The 15,368-nt window shown below is 46.7% G+C and overlaps 1 protein-coding gene across 1 annotated transcript in view; it reads right to left on the reverse strand.

Moving 5' to 3' along the window:
* LOC144150782 (GTPase-activating Rap/Ran-GAP domain-like protein 3) overlaps nucleotides 1–13,782 on the reverse strand; it is a 751,818-nt gene extending 738,036 nt beyond the window's left edge. The window contains exon 1 of the mRNA XM_077682183.1: nucleotides 13,544–13,782. Coding sequence (XP_077538309.1) covers nucleotides 13,544–13,767 — 224 coding nt within the window. The 5' untranslated portion in view covers nucleotides 13,768–13,782. The remainder of the gene's footprint in view (nucleotides 1–13,543) is intronic.
* Nucleotides 13,783–15,368: the final 1,586 nt, after the last annotated feature.

A 15,368-nucleotide genomic window follows, 5' to 3' on the forward strand; every position in this document is an offset into this window, starting at 1 on the left:
TAGTCTCTACTGTAAATGGTCGATTGTCCAATCGGCTGAGCGCGGTGGCAAGCACGCTTCTCTCCGATGAGCACTTGCATGGGGCAATGCACGGGGCGGCACCGCGCATGCTCTATAGTCTCTTCCGCCGCACAGACGTCGCAGTGGTCGCTGCCGGCCATCCCGATGAGGAAGGAGTTGGCTTTCATTTGTTCTACGCTATCTGGGAATAACCTAATGGCGGCATGAAGTGTTGGTCGTACACTATAAGATGGCGGCTAGTTTTGCTCATCCGTGCAAATAAGCGTGGGCTCGCGCATGGCAAGGTCTGTGCGTGGGCTGTGCTCATGTCGAAAGTTTCCGAATGCCGGAACAGAAACGTCGTGCGGGGCGAGAGAAAAAGAAGAGAAAGGTAAGTAGCGGAAGTAGTCCAAATAAAATGTCATGTTTAGTACCTAAGAGCGGAAATCCGAGTCTCCCAAGTCAGTAAGAACGTTTCGAGAATTATGCTCCCCCCTTTAGAGAAAAAAAAAGGAACAATGCAGCAGGAACATCAGAACGCGCATGGACTTGAACGCAGCGTCATGTCGAAAAATAACTCAGAAGTGAATGCTCAAAATTCGGAGAAACGACGTATGTGTAAAAGAGCAGACCCTTAAGGGAAGCTTTTCTCAGCCACCTGCGGGTACTGGCGCAGAAACAGCCTCGTTCAGCTGCCACCACACTAATGGGAGGAAATTCTATAGCATAACTTTTTTTTATGAAAAATAAAATTTTTAGGACTAATGATTACGAAATGCGCTTTCATGCTGCTAAATTGCCGACGCAATCAGTTGCCTGGATATTCATGCAGAGTTTTAACTCGAGTGCAATTTATTTCGGCAACCGACCAACAGATTCCGTTCGCACAGCTGTGCGAGTGGAGCGGTCAGACCGAATCTAATTCCTGTACGTCGAACGTAACGCTACTGCGTCCTTTATAGGTGCCTTCGCATAGCAGCAGTTATTAAACTGAAGCCTAACGCAGGGGCTGTAAAAACCTGGGTGGCTGTTAGCAGTCGAATCTGTGGTAGTCAATATAAATTATCGATTTTTATTTCTGATTTGAAGAATAAATGTTGCGTGCAGAAGTGTTTGTTCTGCGCCTTCACCCTCGACGTTAAAGAAAATAAGGACAAAAGACGAGATTTTCGTTTATAAAGTAATTGTAAACGTGTCTTTTAAAATGAAAAACTGAATCTAATGCGTTCAGGCCTAAATACCTAGGTGTAGCGAGGGCAGCTCGAGAGCTACAACATCCCGTTAATTTTAAAATCCTATGATGAGCCGACGAGAGCAGCGTATGTCTAGCCCAGTTTGAAACGCACCGGATACTCTCCAGAATAACGACTGCCGGTATTCACCCAGTGAAATTCGGCTGAATCAAAGTTCACTGTGCGTACGCGCCTACAGCGGCGACTGCGCCGAGCAGCGTCTGCGTCTTGTCTTGCCTTCCCCCGCTTTCCCGCTCAAAAAGACTACCGCTCAGGAACCTAGTAAAACTGTAGTAGAAACGCGATGTTTTTGTACAGAGCAATGAGTCGACTTGGATATGAACAACACTACAAAAAGTATTGCAGAACTATGAAACGTTTTGTGCAATTCGTTGTCCGAAGTTACAGCCCCTCCATTTCAATGGGGTAGTATCGATGGATTTGGAACCTGGTCGAGCAAAGTTATTATCTTAAAACCATGCACACAGCAAGCTTTTATTCCCAATATTAGCTGTGCAAAACTTCATTGCACTAAGCTGAATAACTCCCGAGCAATCGCTTCTGAAAGAAGAGCAATGAGCCGGAAAGTTGCACCTTCGTGCAATTGTGTGCGGGTTCACTGCGCGCTGTCGCCCGAAAACCGAACTTTCGCTCGACAAACCTGCTTTAAACGCAATTCAACCGCGGCAAATTATTTTATGACTACCCTTGTATGTATGTATTTCGTCCAACACGCAGAACTCTTTCTTACGGATGAGCGCCGTCAACGCTCGAGGGAAGTCAGATGTTCTCGCACATTTCGCCCAACTTCTGTGTCACTGAAATGTCGTCTGCTAAAAAGCTTCGCTGATCACCCGCCTTCACAGAGTATCATAGATCCCACTTTTCCTTTGTGTGGCATTCGCCGCCACATGACCCTTCGCCGCCAATGGGGATGTCTCGCCGGCGCGAACCCGCCGTCGCACCCAATGCAGTTACCAGCCACATGACCAGCGCAACCAATTGGGTCGTAAGGCCGGCGCGTACCCGCCGTCGCAGCCAATGGGAATTTCCTGGCCGCGGGTATGCGACCAATGGGAATTTTAGGCCGCGTTTTTGGCACTTGCACTCTTTGGCTCCAATGCTGTCGCATCACAAGTGGCAGCCGGCCAGCGAAGCCGGAGGTTTACTTCAGTAGTGGGGAAGCGGGGTTACTAACGCCGTGACCGCAAGAGCCGTTTTCGACAGGAGGTGGGTACCAAAAACCTGGAGACGTTTGAGTATTTACAGTTTGCCTTCAAGTACGTCCATGCAAACCTTTTTTTTTTTTTTTTTGGCAATGACGCGCCATCCATGTTTTCTTGAAGCAAGTCAGCCAAGGCCCACGCCGCCCTTTTCACTTTTTCCGGTGCCTTTGCGCCCGCCCTTTATCGATGCATAGCGGTGTGCTTACTTATTTCTTGACCAAGATTATTTTAGTTGCTTGTGGGAATGTTACTACCCATGAGAAGAAACTCAAAATTTGCTTTCTGGAGCAGCCTCAGATGGCGCGGTAGTCAGAGGACTGCTCGAAGGTCGTGCTTACAATGTTAAAGCGCAGCTGCAGTCATCAAACGGCCGTCGGAAGCCAGACCACGCAGAGGTCGCTGAATTCGAAGTTTCATTCGCCTCCAGCCACGTTCTCAGTCGAGAGATTATGCTTTTCTTGCTTTATTCGTGTTTTCGTGGTTCGCGAACAACGATGGCGAAAAAATATAGCAGGCACGGTACGAAATGTAGCAAAACGGGGAACGCAGCCCTTGTGCTGAGTCCCATTTTGGCGTCTCCAGCTTTATCTTATTCCCCGCGCCCGATTTCCAACGGAAAAAGTCAATGTGCGGCGGCGACAAAGCGAGTCCTGTAGGGCGCCCGAGCATGATACATTCGAGCATTCGCATGCATTTATGCAGCTTCCACTCCGGTTCCCGTTTGGGCAGGCCGGACAAGCTGGTGCCGCCAATGCCACCGCGATCACTATCTGCGACCGGGCGTTGCATCCCTAATGTTGCTTCCGTTTAGTTTCCGCCGAGCGTCGGGAAAGAAAGCTCCATGAGCGGTCGGATATTCGTCGGACATCGTGTCTCGCGGCGGCTTCAGCGAGCGCCCGGAACGCCCGCCAGCAGCGCCTGCCGGGAGCCGCTGGCTTCTCTCTTAGGCACCGTCTTTCCCTTCGAGAGCTACGGCGCCAGCGTGCTCAGACAAAGCAGGAAAAAAAAAATAGTGCGCCAGCTTCGAGCGCCGTCATGCTTGAGCCACGAGATGTCGCTCTTACACAACTTTCCCTTTGCGTATAGGAGCAATAAAAACGAACGATAAAAAAATGCGGATTTCGGTGATACGTCATCAAACAAAATCTGTCCATTTCAAGCCACAGGTATTCACATATTCGTAACCGCTTGATTCATTTAAATACCTATTTATCACTGTATGTTTCAGTACGGGGATACTAAATCTTTGAACACGACGCGCCGTTCAAAGGCTCCTGCAGACAGCATTTCCATGCCGTACATGCGCACAGCAACAGGCTGAAATTTTCTTCCAATGGAACTACCATGTCCCATGAATCACATTTTGCTGCACTTGACCTAATTTCTGGTACGTACATAAAGCCGCCGTGTTGATGTGAGCAATGGAGCACGCAAAAGTTTCTTTCCTTTCTGAAAAAAAGTAGTACAGGCATTTCGCGAATTGTCTGCTACTGCGGAATGATCTTTTCCCCCCGCTCGGGTTTGCATTGATCTCTTTTTTTATACTTGATTTTGCTTTTAGACACAAATGCGTTGCAAAAAAGACAATTTATAGAGGCTGTGCAAACAGTTTCAGAAAAATTGTGAATGCCCAAATGTCCCTATGGAACGCATAAACACTGATTTTCTATAATGCCGGCTCCACTATATACCCAAAATCATTGTTAGCGCGTCGTGCCGCCTTTGTGTTCTCATTTTTTAACATTCTTCCTTCTAGATTCTGAAGGCACTAATAATATAAATTTGCGACATTATAACGCTCAGACGAGTTACCTGGGTTAATTATGCATTTATTTTCCCGATATAAGGCGTGAGGCTCAATCCCAACCACATGTACACCTATGAAGCGCATCATCGTGTCCCGGCGTTTTTAATTTTAAAGACTCTTTCTAGGGCTATATATACTTAAACGGAACATTTTTATTATGACTGTATGTCTGTCTGTCCCGCGATTCGGCCTTCCGGACAAAAGTTGAAACGATTCTTCAGAAGAAGTATATATAGGCTGAACCATTCCAAACTGCCGAGTCTTCCGGGCTAAGTCATACATGTCCCCATTTTTTAGCGCAAACAAAACGTCAGTTATATTTGAGGCAAAATGTAAATACAGAAGTAACCCTTATCTCCCACGTTCTTTTAGTTAAGGATGCGGGTTGGGTGGATTTTTACGACAGAAAGTGAAAAAATACGTGTTAAAAATGCCGAGATACGCTCCAGATAGTGCGAGATAAAAGCAAGAAGAAAGAGAACAGAGCTCGCACGCCCATGCTGTTCGAGGCAGCACAAGAAAAAAAATCAACTGCACCTCTGTCGAAATGACAACGATGGGGGAGCACGAAGCTTTACAAAATCAAGTCCAATCCTAAACGAACCTAGCCAGAAGCGAGCCGATCTTATTGAGCGGAACTTAGACAGAGTGAGAGATATATAGAGAGGGAGGGAGGGAGGGAGGGAGGGAGAGGGCTTTTTAATGTCAACTGGTAAGGTCAGCCCTGCTAGTGACAACAAGAGAGAGAGAGAGAGAGAGAGAGAGAGAGAGAGAGAGAGAGAGAGAGAGAGAGAGAGAGAGAGAGAGAGAGAGAGAGAGAGAGAGAGAGAGTAATTTCTTGAATGGAAGGGAAACACAGAGGTCGGGCTGATCGTATAGTCTCTGACCTGCTACTCTGTCTGCGGGGGGGGGGGGGGGGGGGGGGGTAGGGGTAAAAGAGCATAGATGGAGAGGGTGACAGGTATGATGATTGACATAGAGGTGACAAAATGCCTATGCCATGTACAGTGCATGTCCAATAGTTCACCACAACGGGATTTGGCTGCAACCTAGTTGCCAAACCGCTGCTTTTTAATAATGCCAGCACTGCCTTGAATTCCTTGTTTGAACACTGCGGGTCTGGCCAGGGTACCAGCAGGACGTCCTGAGACAATGCCCGATTGTCTAACCGGGATAACGACACGGCTAACTTTCCACGGCGATGCGCGTAAAAGGGACAGTTGCACAGCCCATGTTCAATAGTCTCCGGTATGTGACACGATTACAGTCACGGTCACTCGAACCACCGATGAGGTGTTGGTAGCGATGAGTAAAAGCTACGCCGATCCTTGCTACACAGTATGACGTAAGGCTGTGCTCTCGTTACGCGCACACCTGTTTCATATTGGGAAGGTTTACTACATTGCGATTGTGCTCTCTAGTGCTTTAATGATGCAGGCATTCCATAGCTTTCCCTTGCGTTCAGCCATCATCGTCCTTGGGCAGAGCGGTGCATTTTCTGTCGAATTTCGCTCGTCCATGCACCCGTCTGCAAATCCAAACTGCTTTGACCGTGCCGTAAGGGGGAATCGGATAGACGTCGGCTTCATAACGCGAGGGAACCAGGATCGATTCCGACCCCAGGAAGCATTCTAATTCTTCCCCCACCATCATCATCATCGTTAGAGAAAGTTGGCCTTCCTGGAGTGCGTTTTGGGTGGACTGCAGACGACATCAGTGAGAGGCTGAAAGCTTCGCTTTTGACAAAGACACTCAGCACTGTCTGGCGAGCAGTGCGAAGATGGGAAAATTGAATTGCATTGGGCAAACCTCAGTTCAGTTCATCCCCACAGGAGCGAGGTGGCAGGGGATGAGCGTGAGGGGTGGGAGCTGAGAGCGCAGAAGGAGCTACATGGCAGGCGCGGCGCGCAACTTCAGTCTTTCGACGACATTTGCCGCGAAGCAAGCAGATACACGGTCAATTTTATTTTACAGTTTTTTCTTTCCAGTTATGAAGGCACTAATCATCTACGTTTGCACTGTTGTAGCAATTACACGGGGTAACTTGACCAGTTAGAAATTTATTTTTCAGATACCAGGGGTCACGCTAACACCATCACTATTTTTCGATGTGTTCTCGTCAAGGCATTCTGACGCTTTAAAAATGCTCTTTGACACCAAAATTCATATATACGATATAGAAACGCGAACTTCAGGAGTGCTGTGGGAAGACGTGATAATTAAATTTGCTTACCTGCAGTAGAGGGGGAGGAGAAGGGAAGAACTGGCATGCACTTTTAAGCTTATTACAACTGAGCCATTTATTTATTTATTTATTTATGTATTTTATAGCATTACAGAACAATAATCGGAAGCAGTCCCATGTACATCCCCTCTTTGCGCTGAAAAAAAGAAAAACTGAGTGTTCCACGTAAAGTTCGCCATTCGATGGGATTTCGCAGGGAGTTAATATGGCTCTTTACAATAGAATTAAAAGAAAAGCTACGTGCATTAGGTGCGATTTTCTTGTTTTAATTTTTTTCTCCTTGCTCTCTGCGTCCTTCTGCCACTTTACATGGGGCAAATAAGCGAAGTGAGCAATGTTCTAGAGCACCGTTTCGCCTTTCGCGTCTTGCAAAACGCCTGCCGTGTAATCATCAAGAGTTTGAAATTAGATGCTTCAATTCTAAAACATAACAAAGATTTAATGGTGACACATTTAAGTAGTCAACACGTCCTCATTAGTTCGCAGTGCAATTACTTGAATTTAAAAATAAAACGCGCTGATCCTGAATATAGCTTGTACAGAACAGGTTACGGTTTGCGAATTATTTCTATTCCTTTCTCGTTACGGACAAAGATTGGTTCTGGATGAAAAATATGCGACCTGATTGTAATGATGATGTTCTAAAAAGTGCCCGTTGGTTAAGCGGATTTCGGTTGTTAAAAACAGGCATTAACTCCCGGAACTTCCGGGCCTTTTCTTTCGCCTTTTTTCTCACTCTCTTGTATTTGACGCAAAGCTTAGTTCTACACTTTATGCTCCAACGTGTTGAATGGCACGGTAACCACAGGCAACCATGCTGAGCAAACTACGCAAGTGCGTAGGGAGGATCCGACCGTGATGAGAAAAATTCTTCAGATAAACAAAGGAAGGTGTGGCTTCCGCTACGCCTCGAATAATGAACGATCCCCAGGGCAGTGCTTAGGAATTGGGAGTCAGATTCACGAATAGGTTCGCCCGCAACACCGGTTCCTTGCTGTCCAGTGGTTTGTCCGACACCAGCAGCGAACCAGGCTCAAGCGAGCCGCCAGACAATCGCAAGCAATTCTTGCGGCGAACAGCTTTGAAAATCAGGCCTTGGGCTAACTCATCGAACTGAAGCTGCATCTAGATTATCAATGGTGCACCTCATACACAGAGGGGAAAGGGAAAGGCATTTGAAGAGTTCCGTCTAGCTGTCATTTTTCAACATGTACAAATCGATAGGGCACATGGCGTTTTCAGCTTCGTCTCGACAGAAAGATGCTGCTGCCGCGGCAGGGAATCGAACTCGCGACCTCACACTCAGAAGCACGACGCTTCAGCCACTGCAAGGCCATGGCGGGCGTAAATGCAATGATTCTGTTGATTTTGGTGATACTTGCAATATACGGTACAGCTGTTAAAGTTGAACTGCTTCTTAAAGCTCTTTCAGCTTTTGTTCAGCGACAAAGGATGGCTTATCGGTCTAGAAATAAACGATTTAAGCTGGTTTTTCTCTCTTTCGATTTCGTCCCAATTTTCAGCAACGTAAAGTAAAACGTCCGAAAACGTGTACAAGGACCGGTTACAAAATTGACCAAGCTAGAGTGGTGTTGTCGCTAGGGGAATGTGTACAAACACCCGCGCAATTACCGAGGATGGTCATTGTCAAAGCTGTCGGCGGGATCTAAGAAAAGCCTAGGAGAGGCCTCCAGCTACTCCCGTGTGCATAGAGCTGGTTTTGGCGACCAACGAAGGCCGGTACCGCAGCGTCACAGGAACGGCGCCAAAGGGCTAGCAAATCGCTAAGGCGCGGCAGGGCTGATACCCAGTGGTTGATAGAAGCAGATGACAAGACAAACGAGTTAAGGCGGAGAAGGTGCCAATTGTATGCGAAATTGAAGGGGGATAGGGGCATCTAAAAATGGTGCTTGGGGCTTCACAAAATGTGACGTTGTGGGCATTCTTACCTCCATGATCGGACAAGGCGCGCAGTCGATTGCTCCAGTAATGTCTCTGGTTGTCGCTTTCATACGACAGTAAAATTGGATGATAGCTCTCGCGTTCATCCGCATAGCTCTCGCCTTCATCTTCTGACTGCGCTTGTACACAAACCAAGGCGGAACATATGACCGAAATTGAACCTGAAACAGAGTTCACACCCTATGGTAGTGAAGTGAACTAAGTTCTGCCATTTGTTTAAAAGTTACGTGCCCCGCCAAACTGAGTTTGTATAACCACGCTTTGGCGATTTTTGGCAATCCCGTTCCCCTGTTCACGATTTAGGACGTCAGAAATTGTATTGCACGAAAATGCATGGGGCTGCGATACCCATTTTTGTGTTTTTGGCGTTGTATATGCGCTATGCATTGCATGCGTCGTATGCTTTGTATACTCACATTTGTATTCATGGCGCTGTCACCTACCAGCATAAATAATTTTTTTTTTCGTGCTTAAATATTACTTTAGGCACCTATCCCGTAACTGTGGAAGCACTTCTAGGAGAACACCGTCATCCACAAAGCTACCAATATACATCTTGGGATAGCTTGAATTCGTGAATTTTAACCTCTGGTTCGAGGATTTGCCGACACTTGTAGCCAGGAAAATGAGATCAGATTTTTCCTGCTTACAAGTGGCTGAAACAAAGCCAGCATGTGAGTTTATGTGCCAACACGACTCCACTTCACGCGACATCGCGAGAGTCCGCGCCTCCTCTTGGAACAGAACACACTTAGCGATCTACAACGTCCGAACAAGTCCGGTGTTACCCAGGTACACAGCGGCATGTGTGGTAAGACTGACGCCATTTTTGACAGAGAGAGCTGATACGAGACCGGGCCAGTTCGTGATACTTGCGCTTGCATAAAATATCCCTGAATTTTTATAACCTGAGACATCACGACCGATACCGATGCAGCCTACGCTATCTTCATATCAGGAAGAGTAGGCGGGCGTTACCTCCTGCTATCTATCACGCAAACGACCGGCCACTATTTAGAACATAATGTGGAAGGCAGCACGGTAGGCAGTTGCATTTGGACGAGAAGAAAGGGCCGAATCATTTTTGTGCAGTCATGCGACTTACAGGGTACGGTGCTGTCGTCACGACAGTGCTTTCGTCCGGTGCTTTTGTTGAGGACTGATAAAAATATTCTTTCCGTTCAAGAGAAGAGCATCAGCCCGAAAAGCCTGTAACGCTGCTGAACAGTGGAGATAAAGCTTGATTTAACTTTACAGGTAAAGAAGAGAGGTCACTAAGAAGTAAATGCTTTCAGGTTGAAGAAAATGAAATGTGTGTGGAAATAGCAAACACCTGATGACTCGAATTTAGTGAGTATTTAGCGCTGAATACCCGCACCAGTGTAATTGTGTGGAAAGCGAACGATATTCAACATATTCGTTAAAGACGCCTGATCAGTGGCTGATATCTAGATGCACGTGTCAGACAAATCGAGGGGACGCCCGCCTTTGGTAAATATCTTGTACGATTACTGTATTTGGTGAGTTTACCTCCAGTAAATAAGCATGGGGTAACAGCATTGGGCAGAGCCTTTAGTGGTGCCACATTGCTAGTCCTTTTAATTCTTCTACATAAAGTCACCGGAAGATGATAGGAAAAACATGCGTGCTCGACAATGCAAGTTTTGATATTTTAGATCAACATGCAGCGCAAATGCCACGTTCGGCTCGTCGTACGCACAAGGAAATCCCCGTCGGCTTGATCGACACTCTCGAATGACCAATTCCTGCGGTTGACCGTGAAGATTTAATGATTAAGTGAAGGCCCAACAAACGATTTGACTAAAAAATAGAAGCTACGATGAGGCAAAGTGATATTCAAATCGCATGCTCGCATTGCACAATGTCCCTGCGAAGATAACACGTCGTGTCATTTCGTATCATGGCGGCAAATGAGCCTTACAAACATTTCTTGTGTATGGAGTGAGATGACCGCTCTTCCTTATTAAAACTAAACCGAGTTCTTATCTGACTTGGAGTAAAATAAGGGCAAATTGGGGTTCTACGAGCCATTGTGTATCCATAGGGGATATAATATAACAGTCGGTTTTTTAAAGCGAAGTTTTTTTTATATCTCAGCGATGGCGTTCGATATCGCGCCAAGACGCACTATAGGAAAAGCAACTTTACACCGTAGGTTTCACAAAACGATGATGATGATGATGAGCGAAGGCACATCAAGCGTCTCAAGAAAAAAAAAAAGAAACGCTTCCCGTGGCCGGTTAAGCCTGAGTCATTCGCGCTATGAAGCAGACGTCTATCCAAATGCGACATTCCGACACGGTCGCAGCAGTCTGGATCTTGGACTTCGACTTTCACTCAGGTTGCATTGGAGAAAGCTTCGCGTTTTAAGCGTCTTTCCCTCAAGAAAGGGGTTTCGGTTTTTTTTAACGTTTCCTCAAATTCTCGTACACACAGACGTCTGTTTTTAGCCTTCATTATAAAAAGTTGCCCCGAATCCACGCTGTGAACGTAATTGGACACCGAAGACAGACCAATGCAAGACAGAAAACACGATTGACCGGGGCGCAGTTCGAACGAGTGCGAGAAACGAAATACGATGATTTGTACATCGCGATTTAGCGTACTTTTGAGTTACTTGGCTTTGTGAAACTCGGAACGACTACAGCTTTATTCTTTCAGAAAGTCATGAGGTTGTAGTTTCCACGGCGGCTTTGTGATGCGGCTGGAATGGCTTAGGAGCGGCAGCTTTATGTTATCTGCATGAAAACTGCGACTGATAGCCATCAATGATACGTGCAATTTCCACGCTTATGTAGTCAATTGAACAGTCGAATTCATTTCGGGAAAATTGAGCGAAATTTTCCGGGACCGCTTTAAGAAAATACGAATTAATACCGTTTTCTCTAGCCATATTCGTCCCGTAAAAGTCCACGTATTGACAGCAGACGGGAATTCCTATTCCATACAAGTTCGCGGTGAATTAACCAACTATGACAAGTAAAAGGAACTTGATTTTAATGTGAGGCTTGATGAAAGCTTGAATGACTTTTTTCCCAGATATCTAAATGAGACTGAGAGCTACAAGGCTTACGCGGGAAAGTTATTTTTGCCGCAAAATTATGCTGACAGACGCGAAAAGATCCCGGGACAGAAAAACAGCGCTCACGGTCAAGAATCTAGCCCATGGTTCAGGCTCAGACGCCCCAGGCCAGGGCGTAGGCCGGTGGCCGCTATCACATTTGTCAAACAGAAATTGCAGAATTTCTACCCGTGACTTCACATTTTCGCGTTTGCGTTGAAGTTGTTTGCGTCATGACGTCATATCAAAGCGCGTTGTCATTCTGCAATACCTGGTTGGAGCCATGAGTTCGGTTATCTTCACTAACATCCATTTTGGTGTCGGAAGAGCGTGGGGTGCGTCGGGGGTGGGGGTGGGTGGATGGGAAGCCCAGGCTCGGAGGCAAGCATATTTATCATTCTGTGACAAACACAGCGTAAACCGCCATAGATTGTCTACGCTAGTGCATCTGAAAACTAAAAAAGACGGCCATTCCTGATAGAAAATTTCCCCAATTTCTTGCAGCGATGCTTTCATCGCGAGTCTCCAACTGGAATGTCTCAAGCGGTGGAGGACCACAGAGCCACAATGTGCTGCCCCTGGTCGTGTTTTGCTTCCTGGCTAAGACAGCGCTGCGGTGTTTTGTCGGCATGAGATGCTAAAATGCTTCCGCACTGTAAGGTCCTGTCGCACTGCTGCAAATCATGGGCGCCCACATGATAACCTAGATGCTCACCATTACGTGTAAGGCCGTGCGGATGATAACAGACGCGCAATATTCTGTTTACGAACACCTCACAACTAAGTTATCATCGAATCATCGCACTAACGTACTACGACTTTATGGACTCTATATTAGACTACTTTTAGAAGGATAATAATCATCAGCGTATCTATGTTCACTAGATTTATGTCCTACCTATGTCGATTGAAAGGTAGGTATGTTACCTTCTCTTTGTTTTTATAAGTTAAAGCATTCGTAATAACCTCAGCGAGAAGATATTTTGCCGGGGTACCGTTTGTATTCAACTGGATCTGTTGCAGGAAAAAAAAACTGATATTCGTACGCAAAACTGGAAGCTATTACGACAGCTAGAACCAGGAAGAGGGCGCTCCTGGAAGCTCACCACTAACGACGTCACACTTAGAGAGGCACGCGTAAGAAATAAGTTTCCGCGCTTCTCATGACAGAAACCCTACCTTAAACTACCAGCAAATCTCTGCTACTGAACATGAATGGTCGATTCTGTGGCAGCCGCAACAGTAATAAAGCAGATGCAAGGAGCTTCGCACACTGGGGATTTCTTAGCACGTTTTAAGAACGTTTGGTTGACTAAACTCGTCCAGCGCCTCACGCCATGGCACGCCTTAGCTAGAACATTTTTGGCTAGGCATAAAACACTAATTTTTGAAAGAACCCCCCACTCCCCGTGACGACTGGACATTGGGTTTGACCGTAAATAAAAGCAGTATGGTTTAACAACTCACAGGCTACACCATTAGTCAGCCGTCTATGTAATAATGAAATTGGCAATTAATGAAGTGACAGTATTCCCCCAATATTTTTACTTCCTCATGCTAATAATGAGAAACTACTCCAGTAGCTCATCAACGCCATTCGCTTCAAACATCTAGATTTTATTCGTTTTTTCTTTCTGAAGCCTGAGCCGATTCAAGTAGCGCCGTCGTGCGTGCCTTCTCTGCTGTCGTCCCGTTTCAAGCGCTACTTAACGATGCATCAACCCCAACTAGCCCAACTGTCTATTTTGCGATTCAAAGTTACCGGTCGGTCTAAAAGCACGACAATCGGATAAAAAGCACGACACTGAACTGCGTAATGATAGCAGAATGCTCTAATATCGATGTAACTTCGGCTTGCTGCTCTCACCACCGTAAACTACAACAAAAAATCGCGTCTTTGCAGCCCGTCGGGAGAGCGCGCGTTTGGCCCGTCTCGGGTGACGTCCTGCCAAACAGTGCTCGCCCGTGCGGCGCGGCCGGCGCACTCACCGTGTCCAAGGGACGACGGTGCGAGAGTTGGGGATGTCGACGCTGCAGCTTCGTCGCTGGTCGTCGTTGAGCTGCACCTTGATGAGCATCGGGTGGCAGAGGCCGCCGCTGCTCGAGCTCTTGGACGGCGACGATATCAGGAACAGGGGCCGGCCGCTGGACCGCCTGGGCGCTGCGGCGTCCGGCGTCCGGACGCCCGGTGCGCGACACTTGGCTTCCGCCATTGTCCCCGCGTCAGTCCACGCAACACATAAACAGTGGGTCCCCCGGCACAGCGCACTCAAGGGTTCTTGCAAGAGTCCGTCTCGGCGAACCGACTGCGACCGCCCGGCGCTCGCCGACTGCGACCGCTTACTTTAAGTGGAGACACTGGCCGTTCAAAGCACTGCCTCTTGGCAAGTGTTGTATTGAAAGTGCCTCTCAGCAACCGATTATTTGCGAAAAGGTCCGCTTTCTGCACTTTATTGTTTGACGTGCCGTGGTTTGGATACTTTGAAGTTGCAGGAAGCTGTTTCTAGGTTACTCAAAGTAACTACGCCTCCAGAGTCCTTTCGGGCCAATGGTCCCTGTCAATACTAAAGCTTGGTCCCCCCGATGTATTATGTAAATTGAACAATTGAGGTGGTGGGGGAGGACTTGTTCGATGCGTGCTCCTAATGAGCGTGGCAAAACGTGGGTCGCAGTAGCACACAGCGACTTTTTATAACTCCTTGGTTTCACACTACAGGACTACGACGGTGCAGGGTTAGCCTACGTTTACCACGTTGTATGGAGCTTGCAGGGCTGTCTTACGCGTTCTTGTAACAACACTCCCTGAGCTCTTCTATATTTTTGGGCAAAGTGAGAACGACTGGATAAAATCTGCAGTGAGGAAGATAAAAATGATCTTGAAAACAGCGCACGCGTTGCATAAAGAAATGTTTTTGGTTGCCAATCGGTTCCTGGCGTATTTCTACGAACTTTGCTTCAGATCGCTAGGAGCTGGGTGACACATTATACATTTTGTGACGACGAATCTATTCGTGCCTATAGCGTTGTTGCCGTGTTGGTCGCACGACAATTTTGAGCTGTCAGATATAATAGAGGCCCGAGCTTTACATGAAGCTAAAATATGATTCCTGTTCGTTCTTACCACCAGCTAGCATGTGTCTCAACAAAAGCAGATCTGAAACTCGTTGTAAAGTATTGCCCGCGAGACATCTATTTTTTGACATATTATGTGGAATATAGCTTAAAAAATACAACTTCAGCCTTTGAGAAATCCTGACTGCGTAAAAATACACATATTTCAACTCCAAACTAGAAAATCACTTGCTAACATTACCCCTGATCTGACGAGTAATAGTGCAAGGTACTTGGTCTCAAGCTACTTTACAGGATCACACACACATATATATATATATATATATATGATGAATACTGATCACCTGGGGTGCTAAAGGAATGCCACGCAAGTGTGAGAAGACTTTTTAGCCTTCACGCTGCGAGCGACTTCTCACTAATTTTTGGCCAGAACTCCGTAAACACAAAGTTAACCCGAACTTTGCACTTTTGTTCCAGTGCGGCTTGAACGTTAGTAAAGGCTTGAGGCAAAAAAATGCAGCCGGATAGAGCTTCGCCTTGTGTACTTACGGAGGTTGGTTAGTTTGCGATTTCCAAAAAAAAAAAAAGGAAATATGAACGAAACCAATCAGCTTCTTACAAGCCTCGCAGAAATGTACTACTGACACTGTTAGATGTGCGTTTTTGCTTGTCTCGGGAAACTTTAGTATTGCACATTAGTTTGTTCAGACAGTGCGTACTCTCCACCTACGCAGAACATTCG

This window comes from Haemaphysalis longicornis, unplaced genomic scaffold (assembly GCF_048455015.1).
Source record: "Haemaphysalis longicornis isolate Haplotype H1 unplaced genomic scaffold, Haemaphysalis longicornis Haplotype H1 scaffold_1, whole genome shotgun sequence".
Lineage (NCBI taxonomy): Eukaryota > Metazoa > Arthropoda > Arachnida > Ixodida > Ixodidae > Haemaphysalis > Haemaphysalis longicornis.